The 23,920-nt window shown below is 42.5% G+C and overlaps 2 protein-coding genes across 15 annotated transcripts in view; one reads left to right on the top strand and one right to left on the bottom strand.

Moving 5' to 3' along the window:
* HSPBAP1 (HSPB1 associated protein 1) overlaps positions 1–18,415 on the bottom strand; it is a 65,629-nt gene extending 47,214 nt beyond the window's left edge. For 3 of the 14 annotated variants that reach the window (XM_057697769.1, XM_057697774.1, XM_057697775.1), the window contains exons 1-5: positions 18,117–18,183; positions 9,167–9,231; positions 8,226–8,391; positions 7,010–7,058; positions 5,439–5,624 (exon numbers count right to left, since the gene is read on the bottom strand). In XM_057697769.1, coding sequence (XP_057553752.1) covers positions 5,439–5,624; positions 7,010–7,058; positions 8,226–8,297 — 307 coding nt within the window. In that variant the 5' untranslated portion in view covers positions 8,298–8,391; positions 9,167–9,231; positions 18,117–18,183. Of the gene's footprint in view, positions 1–5,438; positions 5,625–7,009; positions 7,059–8,225; positions 8,392–9,166; positions 9,232–10,560; positions 10,640–17,791; positions 17,945–18,116 lie in introns of those variants that run through there. The other 11 variants (XM_057697772.1, XM_057697770.1, XM_057697773.1 and 8 more) reach the window with 11 other exon arrangements.
* A 1,138-nt stretch (positions 18,416–19,553) lies between these two features.
* The window catches only part of SLC49A4 (solute carrier family 49 member 4), a 95,809-nt gene continuing 91,442 nt past the window's right edge, over positions 19,554–23,920 (top strand). The window contains exon 1 of the mRNA XM_057697785.1: positions 19,554–20,036. Coding sequence (XP_057553768.1) covers positions 19,694–20,036 — 343 coding nt within the window. The 5' untranslated portion in view covers positions 19,554–19,693. The remainder of the gene's footprint in view (positions 20,037–23,920) is intronic.

Here is a 23,920-nt window from a genome sequence, read left to right as displayed (position 1 = left end):
CACAAGGTACATTCTTTCCAAATTACGTAATTTATAGTACTTCATGGATTTTCATGTGAAATTCTGTTGACAGAAAGAGAAAAAAAGAAAAAGAAAAACACATGACCTAAAAGTTGCATGTTATATTTTATATGAGGATCTTACTGAGGACTATAGCCTGGGAGACAGCCTCTCAGATAGCTCTGAGGAACTGTTCCAAAGAGGTAAGGGAGGAGCCGGGATATATAGGAGTTTTTGTGGGGGGAAAAAAAAAACTGTAGTCAAACATCAAAAGATTACTGCTGATTACAAAAACCCCAGACATCTCAAGTTAATGATTTTAGTGCTTTTCTATGTATGAGAAGATGCAAAAGTCTAGGCTCACTGAAATTATTCCTCTGATATGCATCTTAATTATCTGGTGCCAGGATCCTGTTCTTCTCTATCCTGAAAGCCCCTCCGATGCGGAGGCGGGGCAGCTGCGGTGGCTGAGGGCGTGAGGGCAGGCAACAGTCGATGTTCAATGTGAGCACACTGTTTAACTCTAAAATTCATTTAGAGGAATAAAATTCAATAGTATCTAATAAAATATTGAGAAAGAAGAGTGATTAGAGAGGACGAGTTGTTCTTTCAAATATTAAAATATATACCAGCTGCTAAAATCGTTTTTAAAAAGTGTTTCACTGGCCCCAAAACTGATAGCTTGATATGTGGTCCAAAAACAGATGCTGGAATATATAAGAATATAGTAATATAATAAAGGTGGTTTCCAAGTCAATAGGGAAAAAAAGGATTATTCAGTAAATGGTACTACAATAAAGATGTTATTTCCAACTTAACTATTTGGAAAAAAGTCAGTGAACACCACATACCAAAATAAATATGGAATGGACAAAGAGTACAATGTAAGAAAGAAACCATTAATCACAAGCTGTTAGAAGAGAATATTAGAACATTTATCTATTGTCAGGATACAGAAGAAATTTCTAAGTAAAATAAATAAGAATAAAATTTTTAATGAAATATTATTTGATTTTACTATAAAAATATGAAGCAAAATCAAAAGGCAAACAATAAACTGGGAAACATTAGTTTAGTCCATTAGTAACAAACACAGTATTCATAATATATAAGGAATTTATTTATTAAGAAACCCCAAACCCTGAAATCCTAATAAGGATAAGTGAAGGAACAATTACCAGACAAAAATACAAATTATTCATAAACACGAACATATGTTCAACATCACCAGCAAAGAAATGTTCATTAAAGTCATGAGACACCCATCTTTCACCTATCAACAAGATGTTTCTTTAAAAAATATAAATTTCAGTTTGGGCAAAGGAGTAGGCAGACAGGCCCCCTTGCGTGTTCTGAGAGTGAATGTAAATCACCCTTCTGCAAAGCACTTGGCCTCGTGTATCAAAGGTCTTTCGTTCTTTCCCTCCACAGATGTCTGGCAATCTGGATGTCAGGTGCTCAGCCAATGATAAGATATGGCCCTGGCCCTCACAAGGTGACCCTCTTGAGGGGAAGAGAAACTTTAAACTTACACAACTAACCATGTGATTAGAACTGTGCTAAGTGTTACTCAGAAATACAAGGTGCTCTAAGATAACTTAATAGTCACACCTGATTTGGAGGGTGAGGGTGGGAGATGTGGTCAGAAAGACGACCACGAGAAAATCACACTTGAGCTAAGATCTGAAGGAAGCAGAGGAATCAACTAGGTAAAGCTGGGGTAAGAGGAAGTGAAGAACCCCTAGACTGTACATGCAAAGGCCCTGAAGTAAGAAGAAACAAACCTCTGGAAATACAAAAACTGAAAAAAAAAATGCTTTTTTGCCCCAAGCTCAGAAACAGGAATTAAGGTGAGGAGGCAAACAGAGCTTTCCATACCAAAACAAAAAATGTTGGTCTTTAGCCTAAGGGTAATGGGGAGCCATCTAAGGGTTTTAAACAGAGAAAGAAGATGAGATTTCTCTTTTTTTAAAGCTGTCTCTGGTTTCAATATGAAGACTGGCTGAGGCGGGAGGGCAGGGGTGCAGAGGGACGAGGCTACCGCAACCACGGAGGTGAGAGAGAGCAGGGTAACCCCGACTGGAGGATGGCCACAGACGGAGAAGCAGCAGGATGCTGGATTCTTAGGGTGTAAGTCACCAAGTCACCAGGCCACTTAGAGGCCATCAGATGACTCAGAGATTTCTGGCTAAGACGCTTCATGGACAGCACAGCGCTGCTCCCAGGGATAATGTTCACGCCCTTGGACCCAGTCATTCTCCTAGGAATCTACCCTAGGGAAGCAATGAGAAGCCTGGAGCATTTTTATGTTTGCACAAGTTCACTACAGTCTTACTTATAAATGTAAAACTTCTAAGCAATCTAATCAAATTGGAGAATTTTGAAAATAAATTATGATACTACCATACGATGGAATATTAGGTAGCCATTTCAAAGGCATATTTAATGTCAAGAGAAGCTATTCAGAATATGTTAGGTTAAAAAAAAAGCAGGCTATTAAAATTAATATAACTTTATTTTTAAAATACAATGAGGCTCGCATGGACATACATCAAAATGTAATCAGTGGGGCTTCCTAGGTGGCGCAGTGGTTGGGAATCCGCCTGCCAATGTAGAGGACATGAGTTCAATCCCTGCTCCAGGAAGATCCCACATGCCGCGGAGCAACTAAGCCCGTGTGCCCCCCAAAAAAAAAAAAAAAAAAAATGTAATCAGTGATTGCCTCTTGGTAATAGGACTAAGTGTTTTTAAATTTCTTTGGGTCTTCCCATTTTCCCAGTGTTCTCTAAAATGAGGAAGGTATATTTTTATTTTTAAATTGTTTCTATTTTTAAATAACATTTGTTGAGCATTTACTATGTGCTAGGCACTGTTCTACATGTTTAATGAATACGAACACATTTAATCTTGAAAACATTTCTAGGATACAGGGAAGTTAAGTGACTTGCTGAAACTCACAGAGTAAGCCAAAATTTGAACCCACGTGAGCTGACTCAAGTCAGCTCTCTTACACCACTACCCTACACTGCTTGTGGATGTACTGTATTTATACTCAAATAAATAACTTTAAAGGAACAAATTATTAAGACAACTCACATAATAGGAGAAAATATTTGCACGTCACATATCTGATAAGAGTTAGTATCCAGAATACATGAAGATCTCTTTTACCACTTGACAACAAAAAGACAACAAAAAAACTACATAAAAACAAAAAACATTTCAATTAGAAAACGAGCACAGGATTTGAATAGACATTTCTCCAAATTAGATATGCAAATGGTCGATAAGCCCATAAAAAGATGCTCAACAACATTAGCCATTAGGGAAATGCATCAAAACTATAATGAGATAGTACTTTACACACACTAAGATAGCTAGAATAAAAAATGGAATAAGTATCGGCAAGGATGTAGAGAAACTGGATCCCTCACACATTGGAGTGGGAATGTAAAATGGTTCCACTGTTTTGGGCAACAGTTTGGCAGTTCCTCAAAAGGTTAAACATAGTTGCTGTATGACCCAGCAATTACACTTCTAGGTTTAACCCAAGAGAAGGGAAAACATATGTCCACACAAAAACTTGCACATAAATATGCAGAGTAGCATTATTCATAATAGCCAAAAAGTAGAAATAACCCAAACGTCTATCAAAAGATAACCCAAATGTCTATCAATTGTTTATCAATATAATGGAATATTATCCAATAATGAAAACAAAATACAGATACACGCTAAAACGTAAGTCTTGAAAGCATGCTCCATGAAAAAAGCTAGACACAAAAGGCCACAAATGCATGATTCCATTTATATAATATGTCCAGAATAGGCAAATGTATAAAAACAGAAAGTAGTGATTGCCAGGGGCTGGGGAAGGAGATCAGTGGGGAGTGGCCACTAATGGGAACCAGATTTCTTTTCCGTGTGATGAAAATGGTCTGGAATTAGACAGTGGTGGTGGTTGCACAACATTGTGAAGATGCTAACACCACTGAATTGTATACTTTTAAATGGTGAATTTCATGTGACTTTTGTCTGAATTTTATAAAAGAACAAATTATCTTTGGTAAAAACTCACTTTCTCTCAACTGCAGAGAATTTCTACTTCCCTTTTTCTTCTATGCTTGAGTACTAACTTTAAAATGTTAAATTACTGTATCTCCTCTATAAAACAGGATAATAATAGCACCACTCCCAGTGGATCTGAAGAAGATTAAGAGAGTTAATACGTATAAAGCACTCAGAACATTGCCTGACACAATAGTTCTCAATAGCTCTCAGTAATAGTATATACAATACTATACAGGGGAGTCGAACCAGGAGGTGAAAAAAATTACAATTTCTATTTTTCTTCAAATTATTGTTTAACAGACACTTCAATGAATGTAAGACTTATTTGACTAAAATCAAGAAGAAAAGAGCACAAGTTGATTTTTATGTGGCTGCTGCTGGTCTAGCATTTAATTTAAAAATACAGTAAACATTTTGTCTAAGAGTAGAATGAAATGCCAAAGAGTTTCAGGTCTATTAATCCTGCTCTACCTGTCACTGGAGTACAAAGGGGTTCCAGACACCAAAACCCCAATAATTATATGAGATATACTAGAAGATTGACATTAGAAAAAGAAGCTTGGAGAAGCTGGAAGAGAAACTGGGTAATTTTCTAGTTCCCTCTGAGTTATTAATAGATATGCTTAGAGCCACTTCACAGCAACGCTTAAAACACTATGAATTTCTAGACTACCAAAACCTACCCATATTTAAATAGAAGTTAAACACATATTCTGAAGCCAGACAATGGTCATGGACTTCTTTAGATAAGAAACAGTTCCTAATCTGAATTCTTTCTTTCCTTTAAATTAACTATTTTTAGAGTAACAGTAATTGCTTTATTTGACTGTGAGGTAAAAAATCATACTGCTACAAGTCTTCAGGGAAGAAGAGGGAGCTGGCAAAATCTAATTGCTTAAGAGGATGAAAAAACCCAGCTTCACATACGTTTCACATTTATGCAATGCAATAGAGGTCAGGCAGCTGATAAAGCAGACAGAGAAAATTACACCCAGACTGAGCACTATAAATAGTGCCTGAAGCCACAAATAAAAGGACACGTTCTACATCAGTCAAAAGTGGAAGGGATTAGTACTGGTCTCTTTCAGTCGCATAAATAATAGCACATTAACAGTTATTTATTGTGTCTACCAAGCTCAATGAACCATGATACATAAATACATTTTATATGGGGTTAAAAATTATAGGTTATTTAGTCTAAAAAAAACTCTTAAACTGTCCTTTGAAAACTTCTAATAAAGTTTTTCTATCTGAAAATGGTCTAAAAGAGGATTAGAAATAAAGGATTCTCTAGGGATAAAGAAACCACGGTTGAGAATGTGGGAATGCTACTGAAGAGATATTATGATGATTCCTTGTAGTCCTACCTGTATCTGTGCTTCTCGTTCCCATCCGGAATCGTATCTGCTTGTCATGAAGGACCTCAGAAAGATGTTTCGCAGTCCAGTGTTGTGCTGGCCAGTCAAAAACCATGTTACAGAAGACGGCAGGTTGTTGTAAAGACATTACAATTTCTTTTGCTTTTTGTGGTGTAAAAGGTTTGACATGTTTACCTAGGGAGAGAAATAAATAGAGCAATAGATAGATAACTAAAAAGTTATTTCATATAATACGAATAAATAGCTAATAACATTTCTATTATGGCAAATCTGTGTAACTGCACTGCATTTACTCCTCACTTATTACTGTTTACATAAATATTTGGCCTCAAAGAGCCATAATACTTCAATGCCTTTTCTCAAATATTAAATTGTAAATGTTGGAAAACATTTACAATTTCCAATGACAAAAATGTTTTTTAAAAAAGACTTTCCAATTATTTGTGTACATTTAAGAGATGCCATTTTTTGAAAATATTATTTCCTAAATAGAGAATTATGTAAGAAATGCTGATGGGACACACTTTTGAACAACTAGATTGCTGGAGTCAGCAACAATTCTACTTGCTATAGCACATGTTTATGCCAAAAAGGCTACTGAATTCATACAGCCGCTGATGGGGAGCAGGGACAGGGGATTATTTTATCGCAAGATTTAAAAAGATAAAAGATGTGCTAGGGTGGGTATCAGTGTTAAGCCTTGATTACGACTGCCTCTATAAGCTGAAGGGGAATATGCACAAACTAACACTGATTTACTGGGAACTTCAATAAATTTCAATCATAGAACGTTAATCCCGGATAGGAGAGTAAAGATTAATATTTGTTACATAAAAGAACAAGTAAGTTTCTCTTTAAAGACATCTTAAGATGAAAGTTTGGGGGGAAAGTTAAAAAATGCTTCATACTTGGATCCCCAAAACATGTATTTATGATTCTCTGGTACAATCAGCTAAACTCTCTATTTCAGTTACCTAACCTGTAATTACACTTACTCAAAAAAATTAAGGAAAGCTCATGAATAATCCAAATTCCCCCATCAACCAACATTCTTCTAAACTTTCTGATAAAAGGAAGAGGGATGGGGAAGGACTCATCGAGGAACCTGGGTAATCTGTACTTTTTGAAATGTAAGGCTTGTTTATAAAAGAAAATGAAAATTTAGGTCAGTTTGGCCCTCCTTTCTCAGACAAGGGCAAAACTCCGAAACCTCTCCTAAACCGGTGTTGAAGGCGAGCAGGCTATAAGCCCTCAGCAGTTAACATCTGAGAACACTCTGTCCCCTTCTATGTAGTCAGGGCTCTCGTGTGAGGACATCAGTGTGGGTGCTTCCGCGGAAGGGCAGGTGCGAGAGGTGGGGGCCTACGTGGAGCAAGGAAGACAGAAGGCACTCTTGGGTCTCTAGGTAGAAGAAGCCCTATGTAAAAGAAGCCCTATGTGAAGCCCCTTAGTGACCTTTTCACACTGAAGAGCCCTGTGAAGGAAGACAGGCTGGAACCAGGAATATTTTAAAAAAGGTCTTAACCCATGCCAGCCAATAAATGTAAGTACAGGGTTACCTAGATTGCAATCCAGCAAGTCTTCCTGGACTTGGAGTGCCTGGATTTCCTGTGTATGAAAATGGACGAGCCACATTTTTAATTATATATTTTCAAAGTTTTGCTAGACCATGAAAAGCTGTAATACATTCGTGATAATACCTGTTGTTTGTGACACTTAAATTAGAGCTACCCTTTGGGAAACAACTGGGGAAGTGAAGTAGAAGTCTCAAAGAACCCCCCATTAACCTAATAATTCATGTTAGAGGAATCTGCTCTTAACAAAATAATTACTCATAAGCCATATACGTATATACTGTATACACGTACATGCATAAAATATCGATTACCATAATAAAAAACCTGAAAATATAAACAACCTAATGTCTCAAAAGTAGAAAAATAATTTACTAAACAGTTCTCTCATGGTACATCCCACCCCTGGCATGTTCTATTCATTAACGATAAAAATGAGGGCTCTGAAGAAATGTGTGGAGCTGCAGAGACTGGAATTGACTCAGAGAGGCATTGCAACAGCCAAGTGAGAAGTGTGGTAATAAGGCCCTGAACAACAAGGGGTGGCAGTGAGGAAGGCAGAGATGGTAGAGATGGAGAAATACTAGGAGAACAACCTCAAAGACTATTATGACCAAAGAGATGTGGGGTGGGAGGCAGGTTTCCAGACTTTGTGCCTTGCTACGAGAGAAAAGTTGGGAGCAACATCTCCTTCTGCTGGGAAGATGAGAGTTTGGTTGTGAAAATCACCATCATAACAATACCATATATTGACTTGTTTATGGTTTGACTATTTGCCACACACTTTTATATACATTAAAATAAAAGTGCTCATTGGATCCTCTAAGCCTGTAAAACACAGGTAGAGAAGGTATTTTATATCCATTATCCAAATGAAGAAATGGAAGTTCAGATGTCAAAGGTCAAAACACTAGTGATGACGGGACTATAGGTCCGGTTCCCTGATTGCAAGTCCAGTGCTCTTTCTACTGCAGAATCCTGCTTCCAGAGAATTAGAACTGTAGGACCTACACTAGCACTGAAAGCTCAGGGAGACAGTCTGAGCTGAAGAGATACGTTGGTGCAGGGAAGCTCTAGGTGGATCACTGGTAATAAATCCACACGTGCTGCTGGGGAGAGAGGAATGTTCTGGTTTGTGCACATCTGTACGTGTGGTGGGGGGAGTAGTTAATACCTGCGATAGAGATTGCTCGTTGCCTACCTTACGCACTACTGGTTCCTTCTTCCTCACTAACAGAACTTTGCGCAATGGGAGTGGCTGAAAAAATGACATTTCCTAGATTCCTCTGCAGATAGGAGTGGCCAGAGATATAGCTGCAAGTTGCTGAGTCAGCCTTTCCCTCTTATCCTCCTTGCCTATATTCTGCCTAGAAAACAGACATCATGGTTAATCATCTTAAGAGATTAAAAAAAAGGCCCAAAACACCAGCTGAAAGAATGCAAAGATGTCCATCTTTGTGCCCCTGAATCAAAGCCAGGAAAACTCTACCTCCTGAATCCTATCATATAAATAAAGTAACTCATAGTCTGGGCTCTGTTACTAGTTCATAACTGAACTAGCACCTTGCCTTCTGAGGCTATCTTTTTAAGGACAATCATACTCTCCCTAGAGAGTGCTTCATGGCTCAGGCTGGATCACCGCAGGTATGACACACTGTAACATTCTTTCAGTTCTAAGGGTGTAAAATGTTAAAGCTTTGAACATTTTGCTTCTAGAACTTTAAAGGGCGGAGAAAAATAGAAGCACCAGTCCTTTGGGGGTGAGGATTTATGTATTCTCCTTATCTTAAATCAGAGCCAATAGATCACATGGCTTTGAATGTTCTCAAAACAGTCCTCCTATTTGTTCAACTAAGTACATGGGCATCAGTAACACCAGTAGTGTTTTGACAGAACAGCTTCAAAGAAGTAAATGAATATTCTTTCCTCTCACATAACAGTAAATTTTTTTAAAAAGTATTTAATGACCTGATCAAAAAATCCCAAACATCCCAGAGGCTATTTAATAGGAGACCCTAAAAACTAAAATTTGATGAGAAAATACTAGGCCCAGTGACTGGAATATATTAAATGCTCAAACAGTTGCTAAATGAATGAAAAGTGCTATGAAGCACATGCAGAAAAGATCGGCAGGATGCTCACCATAACAGGAAATTAGCATATTTGCAGAATTTCAGGCCGATCCGTGAAACAAAGCCATCAGCTGCCTGTGAGATAAAGTAATTCGGGTTCTGATAGTTTCATCAACAATGAACTGGGCTATTAACTTAACAAATTTAAGTGTTACAATTATCTTTAAAGAAGCACACAATCTACACTGTATTAATTAAACAGCCTAGAAATGCACCCAGTTATTCCAGGCCAGGGATATTTGCCAAGACCTATAAAAATTTTGAAGCAACCTCAACAGCCTTTAAAGGATAAATGTATTTAGGTCTAAACTTGCAGCAAGTAGCAATTTCTAATTAGGTGACTTAGAAACTGCTGAAAAAATCAGATTAGTGATCTAGGTGTCACACAATAGTCTTCTCTCCCTCTAAATGTAGCATGTCATTCAGACAATTTATTATAGCTTTGGTAACAATTAATTCTTTGGAGGTAGTGAAACACCATCAAAAATCAATTTACTCTTTTCCCAGTTAATTTTTTCCTTAATTAATGCAAAGTACAAGATAATTTGAAACCTAATTTCTCTGAATTTGCTAGCAATCTGGCTTCAGTCAATTAATATCTGGCTTGGATTTGTATCTGAGATTTAGAATTTAAGACAAGAAATATCAAGTTTCCAGAAGACTCTCCTAATATTGATAGAACACAACAAAGACAAAGATTCTGACGTTGAAACTAACTCACCTCTCATGTCAGGTATAATTTTAATAACTATTAATTTTAAATTTCATAGTTTTACATTTTATTAGAAAAATTTTCAGAAGGTGACATAAGAGTAAGCCTCAAGTTACAACACAGAGATTCACCATAGTGATACAGTATGAACAAAAAACTGGGTCCTAGCATTGTGAGTTAATTTATTTCTAAATATATACGTGTAAGCCTATGATGGCTTCATCAATCTGATGACTACTGTATTTACACACAAGATTCATCTACCACCTGGAATGGTAGATATCAGGGTAAAAAATAATGAACATTTAGACCAGGTCAGTGAAACACTATGGAATGATGCAAGTACTATATAACAAAATGACTGTATTCGGACTGAAGACCAAATGGTAAAACTTACACCAAAGATGATTTTATGTTTATAGTCACTATTTTAAAATGTCAATAAGAACTAAGAAAATTCTGCTGACGATGAATCGTCATAAACCTTTTGGATTTCGAGACCTAGAGGGTGGTCCCAATGAAGAAACCACAAAGTGTTGAGGCTGAGGTGACACAGCCTTGCCAATACCAAGGCTTGTGTGGTCGTGGACACCCAGGCAGGTCCAGGCCCGGGACCGGGGTCAGCTACCTGCTGGGCATTTACCACCCTCTTCTTGCCACCTTCTTACACTCGTAACTCTTGCCCAGCTCACCCAAAGGTTGTCTTCTCCTCCTCACTTTAATCCATTTATGAGCCAGAAAATGACTCACGATGCTTGTAAGTTCCTAAACCTAAAAGTGAGAAAAGTAAAATCTATATTTTAAATGAAGTTAATACTCAAAAGATCGGTGCCTCAAAGACTGGAGCTCTTTAAAATGCTTCAAAGTACCTTCAAGATTTCTACCAAAGCATTTCCATTTCTTCAGCTCCCACTAAGTAAGTTTTCCATAGTTCAGAATCAATTGGTTATTTCATCTCTTTTCATCAAAAATATTCAACAGAAGAGTCTTGAAGAGATATTTGGACACTCACAGTCCTACTAGCACTATTCATAACAGCTAAAAGGTGGAAGCACCCCAAACGTCCATTGACAGATGAAGGGATAAACAAAACGTTTACACATGCAGTGGAATATTCTTCAGCCTTTAAAGGGATGGAAACACTGTCACGGGCTACAACAGGAATGAACCCTGAGAACATTTTGCTAAGTATAAACAGCCAGCCACAGAAAGACAAGTGTGGTGTTATTCCACTTACATGAGGTGTCTAAAATAGACAAAATCAAACAAAAGTAGAAGGGCAATGACCTGGAGCTGAGGAGTGAGGGAAAAGGCGAGTTGTTTCCGGGGTACAGAGTTTCAGATATGCAAGACAGAAAGGATCTGGAGATCTGTTTCACATTAATGTGAATACACTTAGTACTGAACAGTACTCTTAAAAATGGTTAGATGATACGTTTTATGTTATTTGTTTTTTGCCACAGTTTAAAAAATACTGAACAGTTCCGTTTTTCTAATATTCGTCATTACCGGATATGAAGCATTTTAGCTACATGTGAATTACACATGTGCTCTAGCATGAGAATTTTTTATTTTTAAGATCACGCAGGCTTTTGTTTTTCCTCAAACTCCCCTGCCTCCTCCTGCCCTTTTAATAAATGAGAACACGAATGACATGGAGCGCATGGCACCTCTAACTTAAAAGGAATAAATCCAGTTACGTAGGAGTGTCCGCTGTATACGAATCTCAAGTCCATACGACTCTGGAATGAGGTATTTCCTCAGGCAGGACTGGAAGAGCAGTTAGGAAGGATGCACCTGAGGCTTCCCTGGTGGCGCAGTGGTTAAGAATGCGCCTGCCAATACAGGTGATGCTGCTTCGAGCCCTGATCTGGGAAGATCCCACACGCTGGGGAGCAACGAAGCCCGTGTGCCACACAACTACTGAGCCTGCGCTCTAGAGCCCAGGAGCCGCAACTATGGAGCCCGTGCGCTAGCGCCTGTGCTCCACAACAAGAGAAGCCACCACAATGAGAAGCGCCTGCACTGCAATGAAGAGGAGTGCCCGCTCACCACAACTAGAGAAAGCCCGTGCGCAGCAACAAAGATCCAACACAGTCAATAAATAATTAATTAATTAAAAAAAGGATGCACCCTTCTCTTCACCAAGGCATAAACTTGGCTATAACTAAAACTATGAGATTAGGGGTAGGGGATTAAGAGATACAACTACTATGTATAAAATAGATAAGCAACAAGGACATATTGTATAGTACAGAGAATTATGGTCATTATCTTGTGATAACTTTTAATGGAGTATATTCTGTAAAAGTACCAAATCATGTGGTATACCTGAAACTAATACAACATTATAAATCAACTATACTTCAATTAAAAAACTAATCAGAAAAAAAATTTTAAACTATGAGAGACCAATGGAAACAAATACAGTCTCAGTCTGAAATACAGATTCAGATTCAATGCAATTTTTAATTTCACTGAAATGCTTCAACCAATGTATGAGCCTGGAATTAACATCTCACATTCAGAATCTGAGTTGAGGGACTTCCCTGGTGGTGCAGTGGTTAACAATCTGCCTGCCAATGCAGGGGACACGGGTTTGATCCCTGCTCCAGGAAGATCACATATGCTGTGGAGCAACTAAGCCTGTGTGCCACAACTATTGAGCCTGCACTCTAGAGCTCGTGAGCCACAACTATTGAGCCCGTGTGCCGCAACTACTGAAGTTTGCGCAGCTAGAGCCCATGCTCTGCAACAAGAGAAGTCACCGCTTTGAGGAGCCCACATACTGCAACAAAGAGTAGCCCCCACTCACTGCAACTAGAGAAAGCCCGTGTGCAGCAATGAAGACCCAACACAGCCAATTAATTAATTAATTAATTAATTTAAAAAAAAGAGTAGTTTTAGGTTTACACCAAAATTAGGAGAAAAGTACAGAAAGTTCCCATATACCCTCTCCCCTCACACATGCATGGCCTCCCTGTTATCAACATTACTCACCAGAATGGTACATTTTTCACTAAAGATGAACCTAAACTGGCATATCATAATCACCCAATGTCCACAGTGTATCTTACAGTTTACTCTTGGTGTTGTGCAGTCTATGGTTTTGAACAAAAGTATAATGACAGGGACTTCCTAGGTGGCGCAGTGGTTAGGAATCCACCTGCCAATGCAGGGGACACGGGTTCGATCCCTGCCCCGGGAAGATACCACATGTCGTGGAGCAACTAAGCCCGTGCGCCACAACTATTGAGCCTGTGCTCTAAAGCCCGTGAGCCACAACTGTTGAGCCCATGTGCCACAACTACCCAAGCCCACGTGCCTAGAGCCCATGTTCCGCAACAAGAGAGGCCACCACAATGAGGAGCCTGCACACCACAATGAAGAGTGGCCCCCGCGTGCCACAACTAGAGAAAGCCTGTGTGCAGCAATGAAGACCCAATGCAGCCAATAAAATAAATAAATAAAAAAAAAAGGTATAATGACATATGTCCACCACTATAATAGCATATGAAGTAGTTTCACTGTTCCCCAAATCCTCTGTGCTCTGCTTAGTCATGTTTGTTTTTAATAATTTAAAAGCTGTTACTTCAAACAAAAAAATATCACATCCCTGTGGTACATATACATACAATGGAATTTTATTCAGCCATAAAAAAAGAGAAGTTTTGCTATTTGCAACAACATGGATGGATCTAGTGGGTATTATACTAAGTCAGACAGAGAAAGACAAATACCATATGATCTCACTTCCACTCCTGGCCTCTCCTCGCCAGAAACAACTTCTTCCATTCATTCCCATATTCAAACTACAGTTGTCTCTCAGTGTCCGAGGGGGATTGGTTCCAGGACCCCTGAGGATACCAAAATTCTTGGGTGCTCAAGTCCTTTAGAGTGGGTCTATGGGACCTGAGGCTGCATGCAGATCAAGGACTGTATTCCAAACCCTCAAATTACTTGCAGAAGCACAGACCAATCCAATTTGTATTCATTCTTTCTCCTCTCACCCCCAAAGCATGTGATGTGCGTAATATTCACAGCCCATCTAATCGCCTCCTGCCGTGCGAGTATATATTATACTACAAGTCTTTTTATTTGTGTTCTTTTCCCTCAAGTTATATTTACAGGCTACTTTAGGGCAAGAACTGGCTTCAACCTCACTGCACGAAGGAGTCTCCTGTTGATAGTGTATATTCAAATATTTTTTGATAATGGAGTGGTAATAAGTTTGCTCAAAAATTAATTTTTCTGTGACCTCCACAATGTTTGTTACTATACTAAACATAGTGAATCTTTCACGTGCATTTATTTAATGCACGTATTTTTCTTACCCTTTATTCACATAAGCTTTAATTTAAAGCAAAGTCTCTTCCAGGAGGTTTTTGCCCATTTAACTTACTTTCTAGTGGTAATAAGCAGCCACCCCAAAGTGGTTTTTCTGGGGAGGATGATAGTTTAAAATAGGGTAGAAAGTTCCATCAACAGAATTTGGAGAATCCTTTAATACAAAAATTTGAAGTCACCTGCAAAAATGTGTACGCACGCTACATTTTTCAGGGGAGCACATGCATACTTCTATCAGATTTTTTCCCTCCTTAGGACTTCCAGATTAAGAATCAACAGTTTTCTCAAAAAGTTAAATGTGGAATTACCATATAGCCCAACAATTCCACTCAGATATATGCCCAGGAGAAACTAACTACATATGTTCATACAGAAACTTGTAAACAAATGTTCACAGCAGTATCATTCATCGCAGCCCCAGAGTGGAAACGAGCCAATGCCCACGGATGAATGGATACACAAGATATGCCACAGCCATACCATGGAATATTACTCACCACAGAAAGGGATGAGGTACTGACACACGCTGCAACAATGTGTCGCACTGCTGAAAACATTATGAAAACATTATTGAAAACATTATGCTGTGTGAAAGAAGCCAGATACAAAATGCCACATATTGTATGATTCCATTTATATGAAATGCCCAGAATATGCAAAGCCATAGAGACGCAGTGGATCAGCGGAGGGGGTGGAGAGAGGGTGAATGGGGAGTGACTGCTAATGGGAAGCAGGGTTCTTTTTGGTGTGATGAAAATGTCCTGGAATTAGAGCAGTGATAGCCACACAACTCTGTGAACACACTAAAAAACACTTTAAAAGGGTGAATGTATGATATTCGAATACAGAATAAAAACCTCCTCTTCCCCCAGCTACATTCTTGACATCTTCTTCTGCATCACCCTTCCAAACCTAAACTCTATGCATTCACATTAAAACTCAACAGTTATAAAAAGGGATGAGATGGAGCTATATGTAATGAGGTGGATAGAACTACAGTTTGTCATACAGAGTGAAGTAAGTCAGAAAGAGAAAGACAAATATTGTATGCTAACTCACATATACGGAATCTAAAAATGGTACTGATGAACTCAGTGACAAGAACAAGGACACAGATACAGAGAATGGACTGGAGAACTCGAGGTATGGGAGGGGGCGGGGGGTGAAGGGGAAACTGAGACAAAGCGAGAGAGTAGCACAGACATATATATACTACCAACTATAAAATAGATAGTCAGTGGGAAGTTGTTGTATAACAAAGGGAGTCCAACTCGAGGATGGAAGATGCCTTAGAGGACTGGGGTGGGGAGGGTGGGGGGGACTCGAGGCGGGGGAGTCAAGGAAGGGAGGGAATACGGGGATATGTGTATAAAAACAGATGATTGAACTTGGTGTACCCCCCCAAAAAAATAATAAATAAAAAGCCAGAGAGGGAATTCCCTGGCTGTCCAGTGGAAAAAAAAAAAAACTCAACAGTGCTCCCAACCACCTCCTTTTCCTTCAGGTTCCTAATTTACATGTAGTTTCTCAGGCTGAAAAATATCAGAGACATAACCAATTTTTTTTCTTTCAGTTTCAACATCAGTCAGTCACCCATGCCAGCACTTTTTATTAACAATAAAGATGGTTACCATTGCTGAATATGTAATTTCTCTCAGACACTTATGTTAGATGATCTATCAATATCTTTAATTTTCACAACAGTTACGCATTTTAGAGAGGAGGGTGCTGTGGCTAAGGGGGTTTACGTACCTTTTCCTTTAGTCTTTCTCCCTCCAAGCCTCTCCTCCCTCCAAGCTATCCTCCACCCTTCAGCTGCAGTGATCTTCCTAAAACCAAATCTTATTGTGTTACTCCCCCATTACTCCCCCACCTAAAGCTCCTCAAAGGCTTCACACTGTCACAAAGTCCAGACTCTTTAACTTGGTATAAAATGCCCTACAGGAGCCCTGTTTCTTGCATTCCTTACACCAACTTCTTTCAACTTCCAAGTCCTGTGGATTTGGCACGGAGTTCCCTTATTCATTCACTCAACAAATATGTATTAAGTGCCTACTAGGAGCCTGACATTGTATTTGCTGCTTGGGCAAACGTTCTGAATAAAACAGATATATGTTCTGCCCTCAAGATACTTAAGGTCTAAGGGAAGAAACAATAATAAACAAGTAATTACAGACTGTGTTAAGTGAAATGAAGGAAGCAGGAAGCTGTACTGCTGAACATCTAGGGTTAGAGGTCAGGGGAAAACTTTTAGATGTTAGTCTGGTAAGGTCTCAGGTGGTGACATACCTTAAAATCTGAAGACTAAGAAGCCAATTATGAGAAGCAGGTAAGAGCAGAGGGGTGATGAGTGATAAGAGATGGAGACATCAGCAGAGCCCAGACCAAGGATTTTTGTAGGCCATGATTAGGAGTTTGGATTTTAATCTAAGTTTTTAGTGCAATGGATTTCATTGAAGAATTTTAAGTAAGAGAGTGTCACTTTTTGCCACTGAATGGAGAAGAGAATGGAGAGGCACAAGAGAGGAAACGGGGACACACGGCCTGAAGATACAGTAGCGGTTTAGGTGAGAAATGTGGATAATTTGGACCAAGGTGTGATAGTGAAGGAGCCAAAAAGTAGACAGGCTAGATACAGAGTTGACCTGACTTGCAAGGTCATCAGCTGAAAGTGAGGAAGAGATGAAGAGAGGATATAGAGAGTTTATGGAATTGCCATTGGAGAAAGAAAGTAAGGTTACTACAGAGAGAGGATCAGAAGGATCTCAGGCCCATGCTGAGTGAATATTCAAGAGGTTGACCATTTTCATTTTATAATATCATCAATTTGCCCAGGACTTTTTCCAGCAAAGTTCAGCTATGTAGGCGCAGGTGCAGAAGGCAAAAGGTTGGGTTCATCCAGGGTATGGGTTTTGGCAGAAGAGTAAAAGGCAAGGGGGGGACAAGAGAATAGTGTATTTTCAAGGGAGAGATCAGAATAATGAAGTATGACATGCACTCTAAACTAGACAAGGGACTACAGATGGACAAAAAATGGAAGGCGTAATGGACTGAAGGTATAGATGAAGTTCGGGAATTGTCTCTTTGGGGCACATAAACAAGGGAGTTATGAAGGCAGGATTGTGGCCAGAGAGTAAGAAGTTATCATTCGCTGCTTCTGCTTGGAATGGTCATCTCTCTGTCTCGGCAAACATGACCATTTGATCTCCAATCACATTCATCCTGTGCTTTTTCTGCTCCCTGTCTTCCCATGACTCCCCAGCATCACCACCTAAGTTTGTCACTATTTCATCCAATCATAAAGGCCCACCTCAAACTATTCCCTCCTTGAAGCATTTATGTTTTCCCCACTGGCATCTCTCCTGGTGACAACTCTCACTCAGTGTGCACTACCGAGAGTATCTACGATACCACGCACGAGTCATTCTTTTTCCTTTCTACGCCCCTCTACTCAACTGGGAAAAGGCATTGTTACATACAGTCAAAGGTCCCTGGGTCCCATGGCAGTACCCAGAACAGTGCCAGGCACGGAGCAATTATTCAATAAATGCTAACAGGGATCTCGGGTTCACCGACCTTCAAACCTCCGCTCCCAAAAGCAGAATGCCACCGAAATCACAATCCTGTTCACAAATATCTCCGTGTATCTCAAGAGTGGTTCAATCCACTGGAATGGTCACAACACCCTCACGGGTGAAACAGCACTGGCAGGATGGAGGGATACTGGACCTGTACGATGATCAAAAATCTGGGTGCTACCATTTGAAAAAAGCCACATTCACTAGAAAACACACAGTTTTCCTCAAAGCTTACTGCAGGGCCGGAGAGACAAACGGCCGCACGAGAGGTGCCGAGAGCCAGCTGGACGGTACTCAGGGTCTGAGTCCCGCTCAGCACCTACCTTCCTCCTCCCCAGCTCCGGATTCAGAGTCTGCCTTAGGGACCGCCCCGGGGCCTGCTGCCATGGCGACCACTACGCGAGTTCGGCGCGAACCCACACGTGAAGCTGAGCGCGAGCGGCGCGGGAGAGAGGCGAAACCTGGGCTCCGGAGCTGCGGCCCAGGAGAGACTAGCCGCCGCGTCTGTCCGGCTCTCCCGGAAGCGGCGCGCGCGGACGTCACGTGACGGGCACTGGGCGGGGCCACGCGGGCCTGTTCTGATTCCTGAGCGGCGGAGACGTCGGCACGTGGCCTGCGCGGCGTCCCGTTTTACCTTCGCCGGGCCGCGATCCTCTTCCAGGGGAGGCTGCTCTTGGCCTCGTTTCTGCTTCTCCTCGTCGGGTCCTTCCTGTCCGCCTCGGCGCTTTCCTCCTGCCGTAGTACTGGAGGTTTAAGGGGCAGCTTGCTTTCTTGCGGGGCCCGGAGCCGTGCAGCGCGGCTCCGCGTGTGTCTGCCCGGCAGCCGCGACGGCCCGCCTGGGGCCGGGAAAGCCCGCGCTCCCCCTCCTCTCCACTGCGCCCTGCCTTCTGGCGGCGGCGCGGCTCCGCCTGGTGTCCGTGACCCCGGGGAGTGGGACCCTCGGGCAGGTGTGCCGTGACGGCGTGGCCAGTGCCCCATCTCCCGACCCGAACAAGCCGCGTCGCTGGACCCCGGCGTTCAGGGACACTCACCGACAGCTGCCAGGCCCTGGGATGTGTTTATCAGAATACCCGGCTGCGTGATCTACAGACCAGCAGCCTCCCCTCCTCCCGTGTACTCTTCGTCTAGTCAGAATCATAACAACCGGAGATGAAGCTGGGTCCCTTGGGGGCGAAAGCCTTCCAGCTCTAATCACTGTATCTGTATCGCGCTTCTGTTAATGACAGGCAAAAGCGTGGAAAGAGCTCTATCGTGTATTGTGAATGAAACTGACTCGTTCTTCATTTCCTCGTTGGATGTGTAAGGCACACAAAAAACGGCTGATGAAATAAAGGTAGTACTTGGTGTGCATAACAAACAAACGATTTTCCTGCGGCCGTCCTCCGGGCTCCCTGCTACGCCTGCACCTTATCCTGGCTCCGTCTCTAATTTACGAGGCTGTAAACCGGGCAGGAACGAGAGGAAGCCCAGTGCAGAGGCAGGCGTCGGCGTCCGTGGCTGGAGTTCTCCGAGTTGTTTATCAGGCACATGACGTAAACCTGGGCGCTTCCTCCGGCAGCCCCGAGTTCCCCGCCAGCCGCCTGTGTCCCAGCCCCTCCGGGAGTTTCCTCCTCCCGAGGCCCGGCAGCGCTCCTCCCTGCCGGCCCAGTGCCTCCCGCGGCCCGCTCCGGAACGCCGGCTCCGCGCGCGCTTGCGTCCCGGGCTCCCCTGCATCACCCGCTGCGGGAGCAGCCGGGTCCCGCGCCCCGGCCCCGCCTCCGCCTCCCCGACCGCGGCCGGCTCGCGCGGCGCAGGCGCGGCGGCGCGGCCGGGAGGCCCGAGGGCGAGCGGGGCGGCCGCGCGCTCCCCCGTCTCGGGCCGGATCCGCGCCGGTCGGCAGCCCCGCGGGCCGCGCGTCGTCATGGGCTCGGGCTGGAGCAGCGAGGAGGAGCGGCAGCCGCTGCTGGGGCCCGGGCTCGGGCCTGCGCCGGGGGCTGCCTGGAGGAGCAGGGAGGCGGCGGCGGCAGCGCTCCCCGCGGCGGCCCCGAGCCCCGGGCGGGTGTACGGCCGCCGCTGGCTGGTGCTGCTGCTCTTCTCGCTGCTGGGGTTCGTGCAGGGCCTGGTCTGGAACACCTGGGGCCCCATCCAGAACTCGGCGCGCCAGGCCTACGGCTTCTCCAGCTGGGACATCGCGCTCCTCGTGCTGTGGGGGCCCATCGGCTTCTTGCCCTGCTTCGCGTTCATGTGGCTCCTGGACAAGAGAGGTGAGGGGGTCCCGGGAGCACCGGCCGGCGGTGTCACGCCTGGGGGAGCCGCCTCCCTCGGCTCCGTTTGAGGGGTTGTGTGAGGTGACCGAGTGTTGCTGACATCCCATTCCCGACTAGGGACCCCCTGTCCCCAAAGCGACAGATAAGGGAAGGCTTCTTTGTAGATCCTGTGGTTTTATCAAGGCCCATTATGCAACAGCGGGGATTAAGCGATCTCTAAATGATCGAGGTTTTGCATATTTGGACATCAAAGCATCTCCGCGCACGTACTATGTGTGTTTTTTTTACACCTGACAAAAATGACTGATGCTTTGACTTCAAAGGGGTTTGGGGATGTTGAGGGTGGAAGATCAGAAAACAGACGATGATGCCCAGCTACGAGGAAGTAATGAGTTGGCTTTGCATAATAGGTGACTCCAGCCCAGGAAGAACTGTTGGGAAACTCATCTGACTCTTTGGTTTCTGGAAAATGGTGTACAGCAGCTTCAAAGTGTGTGTAGGTGCAAGTGTCAGCTGAGATTTTTAATTCTCAGATAAAGCTTGCAGATGAACGAAGACTCTCTTTTCATAGAGAATACTCTGGACAGACATTTCACTTTACCAGTTGCTGGTGTGATTCTGTGAGGAGAAAAAAAGGTCATAGGATTGAATGATTAGGCGTTGAATTACACCACACAAGGATGGGTAAATGATTCATGAGCAATGTGATGTAGTTGCTAAAAAGTGGAGGACAGTTTTAGGCGCAGAAGTGTAGTGTCTAAAACAAGAGAAACAGTTTGAAATGCTCTACTCTAGTGTTCAGTTCTGAGCATTCATTTTTAGGAGGCCATTGGCAAACTGGAGAGCTTTGAAAGTTGTGTGATGGGAATGTAAAGGATGTAAAAATCATCATGTGTCAGATGAAGGGAGTTGGGTGTGTCAAACTTCAAAAAGAAACTTCAGGCAGAATAGAAATATGTGAAGACCAAGTAAATGAGGAATTAGACTTAATATGCATAGTTCTAGAAGGAAGAACTAAACCGAGTGAAGTTACAAAGGGCTGTAACTCAAAGGGATACAGGGAAGAACCTTCTAATGATGAAAGTGTCCAGCCCTGGAAGGTGTGGAACTTCCAGGTAGAGCAAGTACTTAGGCAGAGATATATGCTAGATACTGAGAAAGGATTTCTTGTACTCAACTGAGGTTTCTTTTGCATTTGTTTGTTTGTTTTTAAGCTAAATTTAGACTTTATTTGGATTTCACCAGTTTTTCCACTAATGTCTTTTTTTCTCCTGTTCCAGGATTCAGTCGACAGTCCCAAATTGCATTTAATTGTTACTTCTTGTTAATCTCCTTCAATCTGTGACAGTTCCTCTGTCATTCCTTACAAGGCTGAATAAGGGGAAATGCTATTTTATTGTTTCTTTTTGTTAACTTTTTATCAGGAGCATTTTTCAATATTATTCCCTAAATTTAGCCAACCTTGTTTTTATGGTAGAAAAATGTTATTTTTTGTTCTTTTTATTATATCTACTATCCATGGCCAGATAAACTAGGGACTACCTATTCTCTTTACAAAATAAGTTACTTTAGGAGTTCTTCCAGAGTTTCTGTGACTATATGGTGAATTCTATTTTATGTTTTCTGTTGGCTAGAGCAACAAAAAATAAATTTAAAATTCTCTCACTTAGGAAGTGGTTTCCTTTTCAGTAGGAGAAAGCCAGTCCACTTTCATATGCTGGCTGTCCTGCTGCACGTGTCCTATTTGCATATATAGAAGTAAGCTCCAGGCATCCCTGGGTACCAAAGTGTCTTTCTCTCTAGAGGGTAGGTCTGGTCCTCCTGCTGCCACGGGTCCCACCCAACTTAGTAGAAGACCAGTTGTCTTCCTGAAATCAGTTTTGTACACTCTCACTCCTTTTCATTTTGCAGCAAGGAGATGAAAAGGGACTACCTACTGAGATGATAGGAGAAACAAGAGTGAATGTGCCCTAGAAGCCGAGTGAAGAAAGTTGCAACAAGGAGATAGTACCTAAATGTGTGCTAAGCTCTAGGGAGATAGCCCTCAAGGAGCCTACATTCTAGTGAGGAGATCCAGGCAACAAACAACAATAAAATTAAATATTTAGTGTGTCAGACAGTGATAAACGTTTTAGAGAAAAATGAAGCAAGGCAAGGGAGAACGGGGATGTGATTGGATGATACTCTCTGTAGAACGTCAGGGAAGGCCTTACTGATAATGTGTGTTTGAGCAGAGACCTGAGGGAAAAAAGAAACCTGCCTTGTCAACTCTGAACAAGACTGTTTTGGACAAAGACAAAGGTCCTAAACCTGTTTGGCATATCCAAGAAAGAGCAGCGAGGCTTGTGGGGTGAGTTGAGCCATTAAGGGAGACCACAGTAGGAGGGGAGGCCAGAGAGGTAGTGAGAGGCTGGATTCATGCAGGGCCTCCTAGGCCTCTGTAAGGATGCTGGCCATGAAGGAGTGAGGAGGGCTTACTCCCCGGGAAGGTTTGAGCAAAGAGTAAAATGTTGACCCTGCTATTGTCTTGAGAACAAGAGTCAGCGCAGGGAGACCAGTTGGGAGGCTGCTGGAACAACTCACATGGGGCTGATGGTGACTTCTAACTGGGGTGATAGTAGTGAAGGATTTGTGAAGTGGTTGGATTCCAGAGATATGTTGAAAGTCGACTCACTAGTATTTGTTGATGGATAGGCAGAGGTGGGGTGTGAGGAAAGAGGAAGATTTAAGATGTTTCTCAACTTTTTCGCAATAGTTATTGGGAGAATCAAGCTGCAGTTTACTGAGATATAGAAGATTGTAGAAGGAGCATTTTGGGGGTAGATGGCATGCAGATCAGGAATTTGAAATGCCTGTTAGATACAGGACAAGCTAAATTGTCGGTTTATTCCCTGAGCCATAAATTTGAGATTTGTCAACCTATAGTGGTATTTAGAGTCCTGGAACTGAGTGAGATCACCCTTGGAAAGGGATGTTGCTTCAGAAGACTGAGCCCAGGGGGCATTCCAACATTCAGAACTTGGGGAGGTAAGGAAGAACCAGCTAGTGAGGACTGAGAGTAGATTTAGCAACGTGGAGATCTTTGATATCCTTTAGAAGAATGGTCTCACTGGAGTGGTCCGGGTGAATTCAGGAGTGTAGACGTTAGCTCAGACACTTACACTGTAAGGAGCAACAGAGCGATGAGGGAGTAGCGGGGGAGTGTGGCTACTGAGAAGGTGTTTTTAAAGATAAGAGATACTAAAGCATATCTCTGGAATGCAGTATCCTAGTGGATCCAGCAGAAAGGGAGGAGTTGACAATGCTGGAGGGCTGGGAGGAACTGCTGTAGCCGTGTCCTTGAGTAAGCACAATGGGATGCAGCCCTCCCGAGCACAAGTAGACAGGGTGGCCTTGGAGAGAAGTGTTGACGGCTAGTTCTTCCGTAGTAACAGGAAGAAAAGATGGAGTGTATAGACACAGAGGCACATGGTGGGTGGTAGGAGCTTGTGGGAGTCATCTTTGTAGTTCTCAGAAAATAGCAAAATTCTTGGAAGACTGAAGAGACATGAAAAGTTGTAATACTATTTCCTAGGAAAGGAGAGAACACATGGACTAGGAAATTGTAGTACGATAGTTGGGCAGCTCAGTGGGGCTGCTTTAGGTGACTGGGCATTAATTTCAAGTGAGACCAGTCAGCATGGCTGTTTTCCTCCAGCCTGTTCTGTTGGGTAAGCACAGGCATGGGCAGAGCTGGCAGAGAGAGACATCACCAGCGTTGCAGTTTGCCAGGTGTAGGACTAAGAGAAGTGCAGGCCCAGAGTAGAGGATTACATGGAGAGCAGTATAACAACAGACCACGGAATCCAGACTGTGTAAAGAAGAGAAGGGAACACGTGAGG

The sequence above is a fragment of the Hippopotamus amphibius genome, chromosome 10 (assembly GCF_030028045.1).
Source record: "Hippopotamus amphibius kiboko isolate mHipAmp2 chromosome 10, mHipAmp2.hap2, whole genome shotgun sequence".
NCBI lineage: Eukaryota > Metazoa > Chordata > Mammalia > Artiodactyla > Hippopotamidae > Hippopotamus > Hippopotamus amphibius.
This window is presented reverse-complemented; position numbering and strand designations above follow the sequence as displayed.